Raw genomic sequence first — 16,912 nt, 5'->3', positions numbered from 1 at the left:
CAGAGTTTTATTTTCAGAGGCATTTCAGGGGATTTCGAGAGCATGGTAGGAGGTCTCAGACGTCCCTGAAATCCCATTAAACATCTGAGATCCCCTCTAAACACCATTAATCCTCTTAAAACGAATAAGAAACAGTTTATCTAATCTGAAGTCCTTCTGTGAAATCGGAAACCTTCCACACATTCGAAATTATAGCCGCAAATCTTATGATACATCATGAACCGAATTGGTGGCCGTCGTTACTTCTTTCACTTTTGAGTTTCTGATGTACAACGTTAAAAGTAGAAAAAAAAATGACTGGTCGTCAATGGTTGAAAATCCTCAAATGCATTGAAAAACAAATTCAGGTTGTCTACTCAATCATGAAAATTCCTTTTTTCTAGGGTTTTGGCAAAGTTCATGGAAAAAAAATCATGTAAGACTTCAAGAATATCCGGCATAGGAATAGGAGAAGTTCCTAATGAATAAGTGAAAGTCGACCAAACTCTGTGGATGTCTTTCAGATTAGATTTTGTCGAAAAATACTTCAAATATTATTACTTGATTAGATGTTTTTGTTTCAATCCATAAGTAGATTTCTTCATCTTAATCTTCAATCCAAAGTCATGGTCATGTTTTAATCGAACTTCATGCTCATTTTGTTTATGATAGATGTAATGAAAAAGACTGAGACCGGTTTAAGTGAGACTCAGACTTGTCATATAGGGTAACCTGGGGTAAAACGCCCTGCTAGGGTGGGCCTACGTTGTATGGAAATATTTAAAATTGATCAAATTCAACAGATCAAAGCTTTCCAGATACTCTTTGAGGTTTCAAACGACTTAGCTTAGCATCCATTTTGCGTATCGCTATTGAAGTTTGTATGAGATAAGAAAACATACTTTCTCGTATATTTTCTTGAAAGTTGCTCAAAATTGTACTATACCATATATAACCGCTAATGTGAAAGTATAGCCTAGGATGTATCGAAAAACTTTGTCGAAGACCGCAAAGCGAACCGATGCATGTGGAAGAAGATATACTCTTGGCAATTCTGGCCAAACATTGAGATTTTATTAATTGATGTTATTTCTTTACATGTTAAATGTTAAGCCCACTCATACGATCAGTGGGTTATAACTTTTGTCACAAGAATAGGATCCTTTTGCGATTTTTGGCAAAGTTTTTCAAAACATCCGAGGCTATATTTTACATTATCGGTTACATACTTTCAGAAAAAATGTATTCTTTTATAAGGAAAATGCAAAAAGTAAATTTTCCGCAAAGTGTAAGCATAACTAATTGCGCTAAAATTGTGTACAGTCACTCAGTGCCCGAAATAAAATTTAAAAAAAACCTTGATCTGATAAAGCGACCCCTATGTCCCACGCTAGCCCTCACACTTTTAAATGAATAAATTGAATTTCCTTCAGATGCAAGCAAACTAGACGTAACATGGGGCCGAACATGCCCAAGAATGACTGGAAAATTCAAATGAAAAGTGTGGAAAACTATGATTTTCCGTATTTGTCTCCTGTTGTATGCACAGATCGAAAAAAGAGTGTAAAATTCTGTGACATATGATGCACATAATTGGAGCGTGGGATTTCACAGAAGTTTACATGACATATCATGTAAAGTTCAAAAAATATCATGTAAACTTCCATTATATATCATGTAATTCAGCATGACTCTGGGTGTTTACATGACATATAACACAAATTTACATGACGTATCATGTAAACCATCATAACATTAAGTTTACATGACTAAAATAAAGTTTACATGACGTGTAAATCTCATTATTTTTATCTGTGTGCTTCAACACGGAATTTAAGCGATTACGCGCTGATTATATAAAATCAACCCATTAACTACCATTCGTCTCCTACACATTCCATTCTGCCGTCAATAGTTAAATGGAGCCCCCTGGTACTTCATTATAATTCAAAGCGGGAAATGCCTGATGTCGCTTCGCCCCGCCTCAAGTTGCATTTTGCCCTTAACAGGTTTGTCTGCACCTAAAACGTAACACTTTTTTAAATTGTTTACACTCAAACCTCCATTTAGGTCGAATCCATTTAAGTAAAATCTATTTAGGTCCCTCCATTTAAGTAACGTTACCTAAATGGAATCTGATTGTGTTCAGAGCACACAGAAAAAATATTCATGTAAAATTCAGCGAGAAATAATGCACATAAAGGGAATGCCAGAGTTAGTACATATTTACATGAGATATCATGTAAAATTACGTTACAATCGTGTAAATTTCCGCTAATAGTCACGTAACCGGTTGAAGTCCATGATGGTTTACGCGATAGTTGGCGGGAATTTACACGATGATAATGTAATTTTACATTATATCTCATGTAAAAATGCACTAACTCTAGCATTCCCTTTATGTGCATGACTTCTAGCTGAATTTTAATTACCGTAATCCGGGGTAACATTGATCAGAATTTTCTATCTTTCTTGAATAATTCTCTTGTTAAAGCAAACGTTACATGTTTTATATTTTTAAAAGAAGTACTGGCCCTCTGAGTTTGTGTTAAGCTACTCGAAAAAGTATTGTAAAACTTTTAAACATGTTTAAATAGGTTTTTGAATCAAATTTTTGATTGTGTTGATTTGGGGTAACATTGATCATATCAGTGATCAATGTTCATTTGTGTTGGAAATACCCTTACTTACTAATTTCGGGGTCGCTGATTTCGAATATGTTGTCCAAATTCTTACAAATAATGTACTTTTTAAGTTATTTTAGGTTGTAAAATTCTTGTTTGAACATTTCATGAGGTGGGTTAAGACGATCAATGTTACCCCGCTGATCAATGATACCCCGGATTACGGTACATATTTTTTTCTGTGCAGTTGATGTGTTTTAGATTAGGGATAAGGTTGGTTTAAGGGAATTTTGTTGCAAGTGGAGTTAAGGGGAGTACAGGGCATGCTCAGGGGGAGCAATGAGGGGGGATGGGGTTGGTTTGGGACTATTTAAGGTTTCCTAAGAACTTTCTTGAGCAACCTGAATCGTTTAAGAAACGCTTTGAAGCGCCGCTGAAATCTTGCTGAAGCTTACTTGAGAGCTGTGATCCAAAATGTATTTTCAGAAACTGTAAGCCCTGGTAAGCCCCCAAACCTCCCTCAAAATCCCCTGTAACACTCCTGAGACCCTCGTTAACCCCCTAAAATGCCTGTGTAACGCCTCTAAAACCCGTCACGTGTAAAGCTTCCTTAGACGCCCTCGAAATCCCCCTAAAACCCCCTCGTTCCCCATGTAGCGCACCTGAAACCCTCTGAAACCACCGAAATCGCCTACGTATCGCCTGAGTAAACTCTAAAACTCGCCAAAAATCCTCTGAAGCTTTCTAAAATGCCTTCGAAATCTCCCTAAAACGCCCTCGGGCCCCATGTATCGCACCTGAGATCCTCAGAAACCACCGAAAACGTCTTCGTAATGCCTGAGCAACGCCACTGAAACTAGTCAAAAATCCTTTAAAGCTTTCTGCAATGCTTTCGGAATCTCCCTAAAACCCCCTCGGACCCCATGTAACGCACCGAAGACCCTCAAAAGTCTCCAAAAACGTCTACGTAACGCCTGAGTAACGCATGTGAAACTCGCCAAAAACCATCTGAAGCTGTCTGAAATGCGTTCGAAATCCCCCAAAAACCCCCTCGGACCCCAGGTAACGCACCTGAGACCCTTAGAAACCACCGAAATCGCCTACGTAACGCCTCTGAAACTCACCATCCTATCCAGCTTTCTGAAATGCCCTCAAAATCCCCTAAAAAACCCATCGGATCCCATGTTAGGCAACTGAGACTCTTCCAAACTCCCCGAAAATACCCCTGAAGCCCCCCCCCTTCCTCCCTTCGGTGTAACGCCATAGACAATCCTCATCCTCCTCTCCTGAAATTCCCATGAAGTCCCTTTGAAACCCCGCTTGGCCCCCTTTAAATCTCCTGGTCACTCACCCTTCTTAAACTTCTTTGCAATCTTCTAATCCATTTAGGTAAAAATTCTATTTAGGCAGTCCCGACTCGTTATTTAAATGGAGGTCTTGGTGTATTTGATTCGGTAAATTTGATAGCATGCGGATCAAAAGTTTACGTCTCTTAGACAAAGTAGTAAACTATCTTTCGAAACGCAAGACACCCATAAAATCATCTCAATCTTTAGTTATTTCACTACATTTACTTAGGGGGTGCATATTGCCCCACCTTACCCTGCAGTCAACTCTCCATGTTCTGCATCTTGATGTTCTACATTTCGATATATCTCCCTATCTCAGTGGTTTGATCGATCACTTCAATCTGCATGCCTTTTTCTTATTTTCTTATGTCGCGGTTTTTCTTATTTTCTTATGGGTCGATTATTTTTTCTTATTTTCTTATTTGCCCATTTTAGTTAGTTATTTTAGTTTCTTATTTTAGTTATTTTAGTTTCTTATTGAAGTTATTTTAGTTTCTTTTTTTCTTATGTGTTGATAAGCCCATTTGAGTTGGAGAGGTTTATTCAATCTAGTGTACATTACAAATTGGGTCTTCAATTCAATATCACCCTATCTCGACAGTCCATTCAATATGGAGGCATGGAGATTCGACTGTGTATAATTCGTCACACAGTGTTTGAAAATATTTCAGATAAATTTGCTTGAGGAATTCCAAACTTTGCGTTTCTCTGGGAGTTAAACTTTCTAGATATTCAGCAAAAAATCGCTCAAAACCTGGTCATGACTATTGCATGGCTGCTTATTTGACAAATAAATTAAAACAATAAATTAAAACAAAGGAAAAACTCAAATATACCCAAATCTTGTTTGCCATTATTTTGATCTTGTAATATCTTAACGAGCTATTATTGAGTAGTTCACCATATTAGATTTTGCTATCATTTCTGTTCTTTTACCTCTTACATTAATCAAACCAATATCAGTTTTTGCTCTTCAGTAATTCAATCAATCATAGCTGAATATGCTATTCATCAGATTTTTCCACCTACTCGGGTATACAATGCCTTAGCTTGTCAATTTGTGTCACCGGCTTTTTCTAAAGTATCCATCCGGAAAAATCTATCTATAAGTGTTAACAACATTTGCAAATACACTTGAAATACACAGAAGTAATTGTCTCACAAAAGATACTCTGTAATTGATTTCCAATTTCCCACCAGTTTCATTGGATTAGGTACTTATAGCGTTAGCGTAGTTACGGTATACTTCGTAGATTGGATACTAACAACATTTATGTACCTTTTGCTAATTTTGCTCGGATTGCTTTTCGGAAAGTTTCATTGGATTAGGTACTTATGACCAAATACTGAATCTTGGACATTAGTGAAACCTCTTCTAGAGCATTGATAAAACAATCAGTTGAAGATCACAAGTTCATTTTCCAAAATTTCCGAAATTTTGTGTTGACAAAAGCCAGTGGTTCTGACAGTTTATTTCCAAAAAGTGCATCGCGAGGCAAAAGGTCTTAAACCTTTAAGAATGCAGTAAGTATAGAAAAACTACAAAATTTGAAAATGTTTGTCCATAAAGTATAACAAGGTCTACATAAATATTTTCAAAAATAATTTGGTTTTTTAGGTCTGAGCAGGCATTGAAAAAGCTCGGCTCACGAGCAAAACTCAGCCAATTTCATGCTAACTTGATGCTCATCAGAAAGATAGGCCTTGAGCGTTCAAGCTCATTGAACTAGGCCGCTCATCAGTTAAATGAGCATTGAGCACCGCAGCTCACTGTACCTAAACTAGCTGAGCTTGGATTTATTATGGAAAAAATGTCACATTTTCGACCGCATTTTTCGTATATGAAACCTATACCAATATAAATAACTGTTGTATTTCGATGTTTCTCTTATTCTGAGTAGCTTTTTACAGGCTATGGTTGGACCAGGACTCCAAAGGGCTCAAGATAGTAATGATGCATTTTGACACTAACTCCCTCATCGTAACCTTTTTTCCCAATCCTAATACATGGTTCGTAGTAAAATAAGAGGGTTCCCCTCCATCTCAAAAAAATAACGTCATTAATTGATGGTCCCACTCGGTCCGTAGTCAGTGTCGAGCTGTCAAACTATTATTCCTCGGACCGTAGAGTCCTAATCTACTAATATAATGCGGTCTCGTTCGTGGACCATCGATTGCGTCAACAAAGGAAAAGCCACCCAGGTCACTTTCGTAGTAATACGCCATCGCCCAATCAAGCGGCACCGCCACCATTGAGGTGTGCAAATACCAATCCACTGGATCAGTCAATAAGAACTTCACAGTTTTCCATCCGCTTTTTTTCTCGTAACCCCTCCGGATTACCCAGCAACATGCCGGCCCTGTGACTGACTGTGTCAAACGTTCCATACTGCTGAGTTTTTTATCCGGAAGTCGTGGTTTATCCGCTGGTCCAATTGAGCAGTACCAACTTCTACAAATTCAGGTCATGACAGAAGTGGCTGCATGAAAATAGTGCTGGTTTGCTATGATTTTCGACTGGCAAAGAAGAAAGGCGTCGTCAAGCAAACTCTAGCTCATTGTTTATTGCAGAAGTGAGCCATCGTGATCCCTGAGTTTAAAGGAGTTGAGCATAACAGATCGCTCGCAGCACCCGGACACTGCGATCACACTAGGCTCATGCTCGTTGAGCTCGCTCACAAGTGCAATGCCTGGGTCTGAGTACTACTAACACCAGAACTTTTCTAAAGGGCCTGAAAAAGTTTATAGGAGAATGTAGTACTTTGTACAAGAGAAGTTTGCCGCCGAGCAGAGGCATAATCAGGGATAGGGTGCGACTCAAAACTCTTTGCGTGCCGCACACTCTGCTACGAGACAGCACAACAAACTAGAAGGAGACGAGTACGCGCAATCGGTTGTGTGTTGCTCGTTTACTTTGCCGCGCGCTGGAGCTCTCCTGTCTCTCACGCTCTGTCGTATGCACTCTCTCGGTGCTTGTCTCCGTGCTTGGCGCTTGGCTTGATACTACGCACGATTGGAAAAATTTCGAATCAAACGACCCATCACTTGTCATCCCTTGACAAGCTTAACAACTTTGCCGAAAACACAAACTCTTCAATTAATTTATTAATTGATTTTTTCAGTTTGGAGACAAGCGCAGTCCCAAGCACCGTGCATTACTCCCTGCGCCGTAGAGCTAGTGCTGCGATTGTCTCTCGCACAATTATGAAAGCTCTCACTCATACGTCTCTTGTCTCTCGGCAAAACGGGAGACGAGCACTTGCGATTGTGTGAAGCACACGCTTTTTTCGCACCGCACGGTGCATGCCGCCAATCCCTGGGCATAATTCCCCTCGGCTAATTTATGTGGACGAATTTTCAAATCATATGCCACTGTGATGTTTTGAATTGTAATTTATTGTAAAAAAAAAAAACATTATGGAACTTGATTTCTAGAAGAACTATGCTGTTTTCGACAACTTTGTCATTGGTTGTTTTACTCAATTTGAGTTAAAGTCAAATTTGATCACAAAACTTTCTCTACCAAACTGAATTATACTATTTCAGACAATTTCGCCGACAAAAACCCCTAATGACGAAGAAAACAAAACTTCTGAAAATATCCAAAGTGTCCCTTCATAATTGATTTTGCATGAAAGCTAGGGATCCCCTATCGCCTGGAGAAATTGATTGCTAAAAATGGATTAACCTTCCATTTGCATCACGTTGGAAGAAGCTCGCTGGCGTAGTGAACAGTTTGGGTCAAAAATGACCTTAATGCCAAAAGAGGGTTAAATAAAAGTAATCTATACATGCCCAACCCATGGAATGAACATAAAACCCTTTGCAAAAAGAGCGAATGAAAGTTAGGTGATGATTTATGCATTTTTTTTTGGATCATATTGTAAAATGAGAATGGTTGCCAGCAACACTCGAGGCCAACATTTCTGCTGATTCTTGAATTGATAACGTACAATTACGGAGTAGCAATAGTCAGGCATAGCTAAACTGCATATAGACCAGGTAACTCCATGGTTCTCGAATAAATGCAATTTCGTTAAAACACTACATTTTAATTTTGATTGCCGTTCCAGTTTTCAGAAGAACAAATCATATTGCCCCAGTGCTAATCAGCCATTTCAGTGCAAGAGTCAGCTAGATCCAGCTAACATTTCCACATAGTTGCAATTAGATCATATTTTATTCCATTCCACTCAACCGGTCCAACCGATTTCCATAATTAAATCATCACTTTGCCTTATCTGTTGCGCTAATAAATATATCTCTCCAACTTTTTCCTTCTGACTCTAAATACTCGCCGCAATTCAATTATGCAAAAAGCTCTTACTCTCACTCCAATTCTACGAGGTCCGTTCTTGTGGTGAATAAAAACTTCAGCCGGATCGCTTAAGAAGGCATTTAGCACTATCGTACCATTGCTGGTCGACAACTCGTGTGTGCTTTCGTAGTTGCTGCACTCGTACACTGGATTTCGCGACATAAATATGAAAAACTCGCTCGCACCTGTGTTCAGCCTGCAGAGGATTGACATGGATACTCGAGCTAATGCGAAATTGCTTTCGACTTTATTACATGAATTTTACATGAGTCGAGCTGCGACTGCAGTATTCGCATACGGTACGGTACGGCACGGCACGGTAACCCGTAATACGCGAGATAGCTAGCTGAGTGAGATCGAGTCTGCAAATTAGAAAAGGAAATGCACATGTAACGTCAACTTGTGCTACGACATTTGATTGCGATCATTCATTCATGCTCCATATGATTGCCGCCAGTGCCCGGTCTCCAACAGCATCGATGACGGCCACAATTTATACAGATTTCTTTGACAAGTGTGTGACGTGTGACGTTAATCTCATTAAGATAAAGTCGTGTAGTATTAATAGTAAATGACCTGTGTGCAATTAGGATTTACTGAACTAGTTGGAATTAGGTCACTTGAGTTATGATTGTTTCTAGACGAACTGTATAGATGCCCTATAATGAAAAGAACTTCAAACGTGTTAGCAGAGCCCATCTATATCACGAAGAACAAATAGCAATCATTCGGTAAGGGATGTTGGTTTGCGTGGGCGGACTTTTATTACCATTTCAAATGTTTTTATTTGCAATTTTCTGATTGTAACTATTCAGTTGTATAGAATGCTGAGAATCTTTCCGCTCTACTCGTTTTTCTGATGTTACTTCCCAGAAATCGAACCCAGACACTCTTAGCATGGTCTTGCTAAATGGTCCTGCATTAACCGCTTTGGTTGTATGGGTAGTCTCAGTAAACTGTAACTGCAATCAAACATAGAAACTGTCAGTTTCTAGTTCAAAGGCTGATTTTTAATTGTCGATGTACACTTTGAGCATGCATAGGGGGTTCGTAGCTTCTGACTCGTTGAAGTCTCTCTCAGTCTTCTAACCTGCCAACATGTGCGGTGCCTAGTCGACGCTGCTACGGTAATTTTTCCGCCCAGCTGAGTCAAATTTATGAGAAGCCCACCAGTTTCCTGCTCTAAATACCTGCCAATTTCATAACATCGCACCGACATCTAGCCCTGGCTCACAATGCAATGCACCGAGCGCGATCAACCAAATGCAATGGTCGTTGCTGGCAATAAAAAAAAACGCTCAAATATTAAATGTGTTTCTTTCAGCGGGAAACCACCGCGCGTAATGTGGCGGCTGTCCGAAATAATTTAGCTAATACTATTTAACTCTATACCTTTGCCGTTATGTTTTGCAGTTTTGTGCGCAGGCAGGACCAACAAGTACAATTTCCCGATGCATTTCAGCTGGGCTACTGCCGCCCCCCATGTGTGTATCATAAATCCGACTGACACATGCGGCCCCATATGCTTAGCCCCGTTGACCACCGTTTGCCCGCAGCCAATCGAAAGTGAAAATGTTTGTTGAACAAAGCGAAAATGTTGTAACCTTACCGGCTGTGGCAGTGGCGGCGACGATGGCGGCTACAATAAGCTCCACGGATCAACTCTAAGTGCCCAGCCAGCAGCAACATGACGTGCACGGAAGACTGCACCTGCAGTCTCTGTCGGGAGCTACGCGGATACAAACTAAAAGTAAAACCTGCCGGCAAGACGGACAGGTCTGCCGGCAGTGCCGAAGGGTCTTCGGTTGCCGGAAAACCCCCTCCGCAAGGATCCAAATATTGCAAGAACAACAAACTCAATCGTAACGACAACTTCATCCTCAAGCGCCGCATGTCCTCGGACTGCAACAAAGATGGCCGCCATGGTGCTTCCGCGACACCATCGGCGGGTGCATCTACGACGGAAATTAACTACGAATTCCCGGAACAAGCCGCCATCACATCGCGGCAGCTCAACCGGATGAAGAAAGCCCAAAGCTATAACGAGATCTCCTGCTTTGCAAAGATCAACAGAAACCGCTACAGCGGAGGCGTGATCGAACCAAAGATGATCAAAAGCACTACCAACCTTACCGAGGAAGATGACTACTTCAGCTATCTACCACCTTCTCCCCCTCCATCCATCTCAGCCTCCGCTCAAAACATCAAGAACAAAATAGAAAAACAGAAAGATCACAAAGTGATCATCTATTTCGGTGACAGCATAGCTCATAAGAAACCCGAAAAGCCCAAACCTCCTCCCTCGACACCTCCTCCACCAAAGTCCACAGAACTGAACGTCTTCCACGCACAACGACTCTGCGAAGAAACTGCAGAAATGCACTTCAAACGACAAAACTCAATCGTCATCAAGCCAAAGCGTAAAGATACCTCAGAACAAGCCAAACCTGGGAAGGAATTCTTGCAACAGCTCAAATCTGTACTGGAAGAGAAAAATAAGACTTCAGGTTCTCCGGGGGCACCCACCGCGGACCCCATGGGACCGGGCTGTTCGGCAACTGTAGTCATAACACAAAAGAAAGCCCCTGCCGTCTCAAACGAGACCCACAAACCGCCCATAATTGTTGCCGAACAGCCACAGCAACCGAAGCACACCCAAGTGGTGGAGATCGGACGGCTGGACAAAACGGTTGCTACCGAGGACGGCAACAAATCACTACTGCCATCGTTCGTTGAAAGCGTCTTCAACGGGGTCATCAACATCAAGATCGAAGAAAGCTTCAAAGTCGCCACGGATATCGTTCATGCCGTGTTTCACAACGATCCCGGCGAAGAAGGGTATGGCTGCAACGATGACGAAGTCGGAGATCCCTTCGATTGGAGCTTCGTGCAGAACTGGCGGGCACGGTAATGTAGAAACCCATTCTTGTAGATAGAACTTTTTGCTTTCAGGAACTTGGTGAGCACATTCCAGTAACATTTGTACTCATGTGAAACATTAAAATTGCTAGTTACTGATTACTTTTTTTATCTTCACCTCAACAGACCGTCCGGAACCGTTGCCAATGGACATGTCAATACTCCGTCCAACAACAGCAACTCTACATCGGGGGTCAACAGCTCCAGCAGTAACCTCCACAATGGTTCCAACGGGCTTTCGCCAGGTAATCACTATATCGCATCTTCAAACCCCGTCACAAATGGACCGCGGATCCAAAGCCCTGCGGTGGCCACTCCAGCACCACGAGTTCCCAAGGAGATTGCCGTCCGTCCACCGAACGGCAACCAGATGGACCCTCGAAACTACAATCTATCACCTGTTCAAAGCTTACAACAAAGCGGAGACACCACAGGTTCGAGCGCTGCCAGTCACGGTAGCAATCACAATCTCACCTACAACGCGTCGGCCATGATCCCCGAGCGGGACGTAGGACCCACCAAATTCAGCAACGGAAATTCCAAGCAACAACATCATTCCCCTCCACACGGCCTTCATCAGCAGTTGAACGGGTCTCATCACGCAGCAATTCCACAGCAGCAAGGTCCCCACCGGTCTGTATCAGGTCCCACCAAACTAACCGTTCAAAGCTCCCCGGTCAAATCCCAACCGGCCATGATCAGCTCCGGCCTGGACAAATCCAACCTCCAGCACAGTGCCAATGGCTACAACGCCAAACGACTCAACTCAAGTGGTCTTACCAATAGCAACGATAACCTTATCAACTCTCCAACTTCCTCCACGGAACCCCTGAACGCCAGCAGCAACAGCTCCAGCAATGCCAGCAGTGTTAGCCATCTCAAGCAACACTTCGCCCAAAACCATCACGCCATGCCGGCTTACCACCATCAACAATCGCAGCCCAATTCCCTCGGTGGTCCACCGCAAAAGTCCTTGGGGATAACGCGAACTCATCATCATACGGGAACGCATGACTTCCGTGGACTACAGCGAGTCAACGAATGCCACAGTTCATCGGATGAAAATCGCTCCTCAGGGCATGCTTCCATGTCCGATACCGGGCATGGTAGCAGCTCTCCCGGAGGTAACCGAACGAACGGACCTCTGGGTCCACTCCCGGAAGATCGCTTGGCTGCAGGCGTCACGAACCGAAGCGCTCGATCCAGAGCCAGTACCAATCATTCTCGGTCACGGCATAGAGCCACACCTGCCAAAATTCCATGGGGAGGCGGAGGGCTTGAAGATATCAAGCTTGCTATTCAGCAGCTTACAATGCGCTCCCATACCAGCACTTCAACCTATAGCAGTCTAAGTGCTGGATCGGAGAGTTCCGAGCCAGAGCGAAGACTTGGAAGGTACAGCTCTCTGGAAACTGTAAATACCAATGTAACTAGTGCCGATGAGTTCGTCTGGGTAGATTCACACAACCGTTTGGTGGAACTTCAACATCCTCCATGGAGTCAGCACTGTGTTCTACGAGTGTTAAGGTCCGGTCGTTGTAGGGAACACTCTGAAAGAGTGTCTGTTGAAGCAGTCCCCAGATTGGGATACCTTCTTCAGAGAGCTTTGGTTCGAGTTGCACGTGAGGTACAACGACTTTCGGGCAGTTTGGGTCTGTGCTCGAAGCACGAAGTCTCGGGAGCGTTCAAAATAGTCCTATCTCCTGCTCTGGCTGATTCCTGCATCAAAGCTTGCCTTCGTGCAGCGGCAATGTTTGCTGTTCCTGGAGATAGTGCCCTGAAGCAAAGTAAATCTGCTCGGGCCGGTCTTCAGCTTCCGGTTGGGAGATTCCATCGTTGGATGGCCGATGCCAGACTGGGAAGATTCGTGCATGAGTACGCTGCAGTCTACCTTTGCGCAGGTTTAGAGAACCTACTGGAGGAGATATTCCTACAGTGTCTCCCTACGGATCCGACAGCTACGCTCACAGCAAGTGGACTGGAACATGCCATTGCAAATTCTGGGGACCTGTGGGGTCTTCTCCAGCCTTACGCGCATCTGAATGCAGGCCGAGTCGCTTCGGGAGCGCTTACCATGCCACGTTGGGCTAGTCAATCATCGATCAACTCCAACAATCAAAGCCCTGCGCTAGAACCATGTTTATTAACTACCTGCGTGGGAAGTCTTAACGAACTCAAGGATTTGGCTCAGCGAGCTCAGCTGAGAAGTCAACATATCACGATGTCACAGTCGGCCTTACGAGTGTTGTTCTACTTTATGCGCTGTTCACAGCTCGAGCACAATGATATCGGAGTTGCCACCAATGGCGGTGGAACCAACATACAGGAGCTTTGTTATGAACGAGCTTACGTTGTTCTACCTCCTCTCGTCGAGTGGCTCCGGGTTTCGTCTGCTCATGCCGAGTACCGTCATGCACTGCTCATTGATAAAGATGACATAATGCAAGCCGCTCGTCTGCTACTACCCGGAGTGGATTGTCCGCCTAGGTTAACCATCTCCGAAGAAGAGTTACCCTCTAAGAGACTTACACTGTCCAGCCAAAGCATAGCGTCGTCGAACCACTCCGGTCAAACGCAACCTCTGCATGGATCACTGTCATCTAATTCGTCTGCTTCAACTTCTAGCAGTAATATTGTAAGTATTCTGCGTTTTCGATTTATCCTGGTGTCCTAACTTATCCGTACTCTTGCAGGAGGATTCAAGCGAATGTGGACGCCGAGCAACGTACGCCTTGGCCTTCCGTTTAATGCTAACCGGTCGCGCAGAACTTCTGATTCAGGCTCTTTCACTGGTACCTCCAACCACTCGGTACGACACTTTGAACCATCAAGGTCTGACCGCTCTGATGGTCGCTGCAGTCCGTAACGACGATGGTGCCATCCAAACTTTGCTGGATGCTGGCGCTGATCCGAACATTGAAGTACCTGCTGTGGGATATCCAAACTGCCCGGCCATTCATCCGGAAACTCAACACTGGACGGCGTTAACCTTCGCTGCGTGCAAAGGAAACTACCAAGCTCTTCGGACACTGCTGGAACGAGGTGCCCACGTGGAAGGTGGCGCCCGACTGAGTGAGGACAAATGTACTTTAACTCCACTGCAAGTTGCCAGCGGTGGAGGTGTCGTTGAAGTCGTGTCTTTGCTTCTTGCTCACGGAGCACATGCTTTCCTCTCCACGCAGCTTAAGGACTCACTGAGTTTCTCCGGAAGCGCTCAGAGAGGTTGCTATAGGTAATGTCATGAACCTCACAATATTTCATGTTACGATTATAACGCTACGCTATGTATTGCAGTGCTATATCTGTAGCCGCAGCTCACGGTCAACGGGTATCCTTGCGGAAACTGCTGTCACACCCACTGGCTCCAGGAAGCCGTGAAGTTCTCTCACTGGAGGAAATGCTTGCGGAAGGTGACAGCACAAGCCGTACTCAGCTGGATCGGCAAACGGAGGTTCCTCCAACTTTGAACAAAACTCAAATCAAAAGTCTTCAAGAGGCCATGTATCATAGTGCAGAGAATAACCATCTAGGTCAGTCTCAATCAACTGATCGTGACTTTGGTCCATTGATTAACCTTATAGATATTGTAGATATAACCATTGAGTTGCGTGCTCTTGGAGTTCCCTGGACACTTCACTGTTGGATGCACGCATTGGCGGCTGCCCATGAGCTACGATTGGATGCTGTAATCGATCAGTTATTGCAAGACTTCCTGCAAGTCTGTCCCGACGACTACAGTCAGCAGTTCGTGACCGAATGTCTGCCGCTTTTGTTCAACATATTCCGCTATAGTAAAGTAAGTGACACCCCAAACATATTGTACGAGATAGGTTTTCTTAATGAAACTGACTTTTACAGAAGGAAGGAACCACCTTACTGTTGGCAGACATCTTCAGCACCTGCTTTGGTTGGGAACCGATCAAACCGATAAAGGAACCTGTACTGTTACCGTCTAACGGGTCCAGGATCGATCCAAAATTCGTCAACAATCCAGAACTCAGCGATGTGACATTCAGGTAACTTTAAGTAACCTTGGTGAAATTAAGGAATTCTAACCAATTCATATGGCAGAGTCGAAAATCGTATCTTCTACGGACACAAGATCGTACTGGTAACTGCTTCACCACGTCTCCAGAGCATGCTGAGCTCCAAGTTAAACGAAGGAACCGGTACTCCAACTGTCCAGATCAACGACATCCGCTACCATATATTCGAGGTAAGTGCAGAATCTATGAAGTTGGAGTCAACAGCAGGTCTAACCCTCTTCGTTATCTGTTCTAGTTGGTTATGCAATTCTTGTATAGTGGAGGATGTAACACCCTGGACGTAGCTACCGGAGATGTTCTGGAGCTGATGGCGGCAGCCAGTTTCTTCCAGTTGGAAGGTCTACTGCGGTACACCGAAGCCCGTTGTGCCGAAATGATCGACATCGATAACGTGGTCGCCATGTACATTCACGCAAAGGTAATGAACTCATGAACATTTCAGAAAGACCTAAGATCATTAAAATATCATTTGACCAACAGGTTTACAATGCCCAGAAGCTGATGGAGTACTGCCAGGGTTTCCTGCTGCAGAACATGGTCGCTCTGCTGACGTATGACGATTCCGTCAAGCGGTTGTTGTTCGCCAAAAAGATACCCAACCACGACGTACTGAATGGGCTGCTAACAACGCTGCAGATTCGGATCAAAGCCCGCCGAAGTGGGGCCAATGCTCCGCCCCCGATGGCGGTGAACGCAATGAGACCTGCGTCAAACAATAAAGCTAAATAAATTTGCTATGTTGACTTTTGTATCTGTTTTTAACTATAACTAACATTGTCAATGTTATGTGTAATATCTAATTGATTTTTCTAATATGTATATGTACAACTCTTTACAGTTGATTAGCCATTTAGAAGTATGTTGAGCGATATTTATATAAAACACATTTTAAAGAATACCTGTATATTTTGTTACACATGAACTACAATAAGTTAAGTAACAATTTAGTTACACAAAGCAACTGTTGTATTTTAAAAACTTATGCTAGAGACATTTTACAAAACATTTACCGACAACTTGGAATAGTTTTTTTTACATTGGAACCTATCATAACACAATAAACAATCACTATTAATCACACAACGACGGCTGTCGTATAAAAATTATTTGAGAAACATCCTTGTTTGTTCCCTCCCCGAGCAGGAACGAATAACTGCCACATAACTACAGCATATAATATCAAAGTCAAGTATCATACCACGACAAAGTATTTACCGGTTACTCAAGTATTTAAAACAACTTGTTTTGGTATTTTGTATAGGTATTGCTAAAATACCTCAACGAGTTATTGTTGTGGTGTTGAGGACTGCTTAAGGTATTTTTCAATTATGAAAAAAATGCTTTTTGTATGGTAAAATCGCCGATTATTATTTAGGTATTGCCCAGGGTATTGCCATACCTAAGGTCATTACGTGTTATGCACAGAATATACACCAGTTATTATTTTAGGTATTTTACCTCTTATACAGGGCTTCCTAATACCTCATTCAGATTGTAGGCACAGACAAACAGACGTAACACTTTGAACATTTTTCGATTCAAATCATAGTCACGGAAACATATTCGCCCAATGCTAAAAGGACTATGTTTGGCCGACCATCAACTAGGTGACGGTAGTGAGCAAACGTCAAACTCGAATTAAAACGATGCGAGCGCCACGGTTGGGCAGTTGGCCAA

The 16,912-nt window shown here is 43.0% G+C and overlaps 1 protein-coding gene across 2 annotated transcripts in view; it reads left to right on the top strand.

The window, feature by feature from the left end:
* The window catches only part of LOC109418825 (uncharacterized), a 34,515-nt gene extending 18,107 nt beyond the window's left edge, over nt 1–16,408 (top strand). Inside the window, exons 2-10 of one of the 2 annotated variants that reach the window (XM_062861140.1) lie at nt 9,684–11,177; nt 11,316–13,824; nt 13,883–14,421; nt 14,484–14,719; nt 14,771–14,985; nt 15,048–15,205; nt 15,261–15,405; nt 15,471–15,653; nt 15,716–16,408. In XM_062861140.1, the coding sequence (XP_062717124.1) occupies nt 9,958–11,177; nt 11,316–13,824; nt 13,883–14,421; nt 14,484–14,719; nt 14,771–14,985; nt 15,048–15,205; nt 15,261–15,405; nt 15,471–15,653; nt 15,716–15,964 (5,454 nt within the window). In that variant the 5' untranslated portion in view covers nt 9,684–9,957 and the 3' untranslated portion in view covers nt 15,965–16,408. The remainder of the gene's footprint in view (nt 1–9,683; nt 11,178–11,315; nt 13,825–13,882; nt 14,422–14,483; nt 14,720–14,770; nt 14,986–15,047; nt 15,206–15,260; nt 15,406–15,470; nt 15,654–15,715) is intronic. The other variant, XM_019693059.3, reaches the window with a different exon arrangement.
* The last annotated feature ends 504 nt before the right edge of the window (nt 16,409–16,912 follow it).

The sequence above is a fragment of the Aedes albopictus genome, chromosome 3 (assembly GCF_035046485.1).
Source record: "Aedes albopictus strain Foshan chromosome 3, AalbF5, whole genome shotgun sequence".
Classification (NCBI taxonomy): Eukaryota; Metazoa; Arthropoda; class Insecta; order Diptera; family Culicidae; genus Aedes; species Aedes albopictus.
Note: the sequence above shows the minus strand (reverse complement) of the source record. Positions and strands in the feature narration are given on the sequence as shown.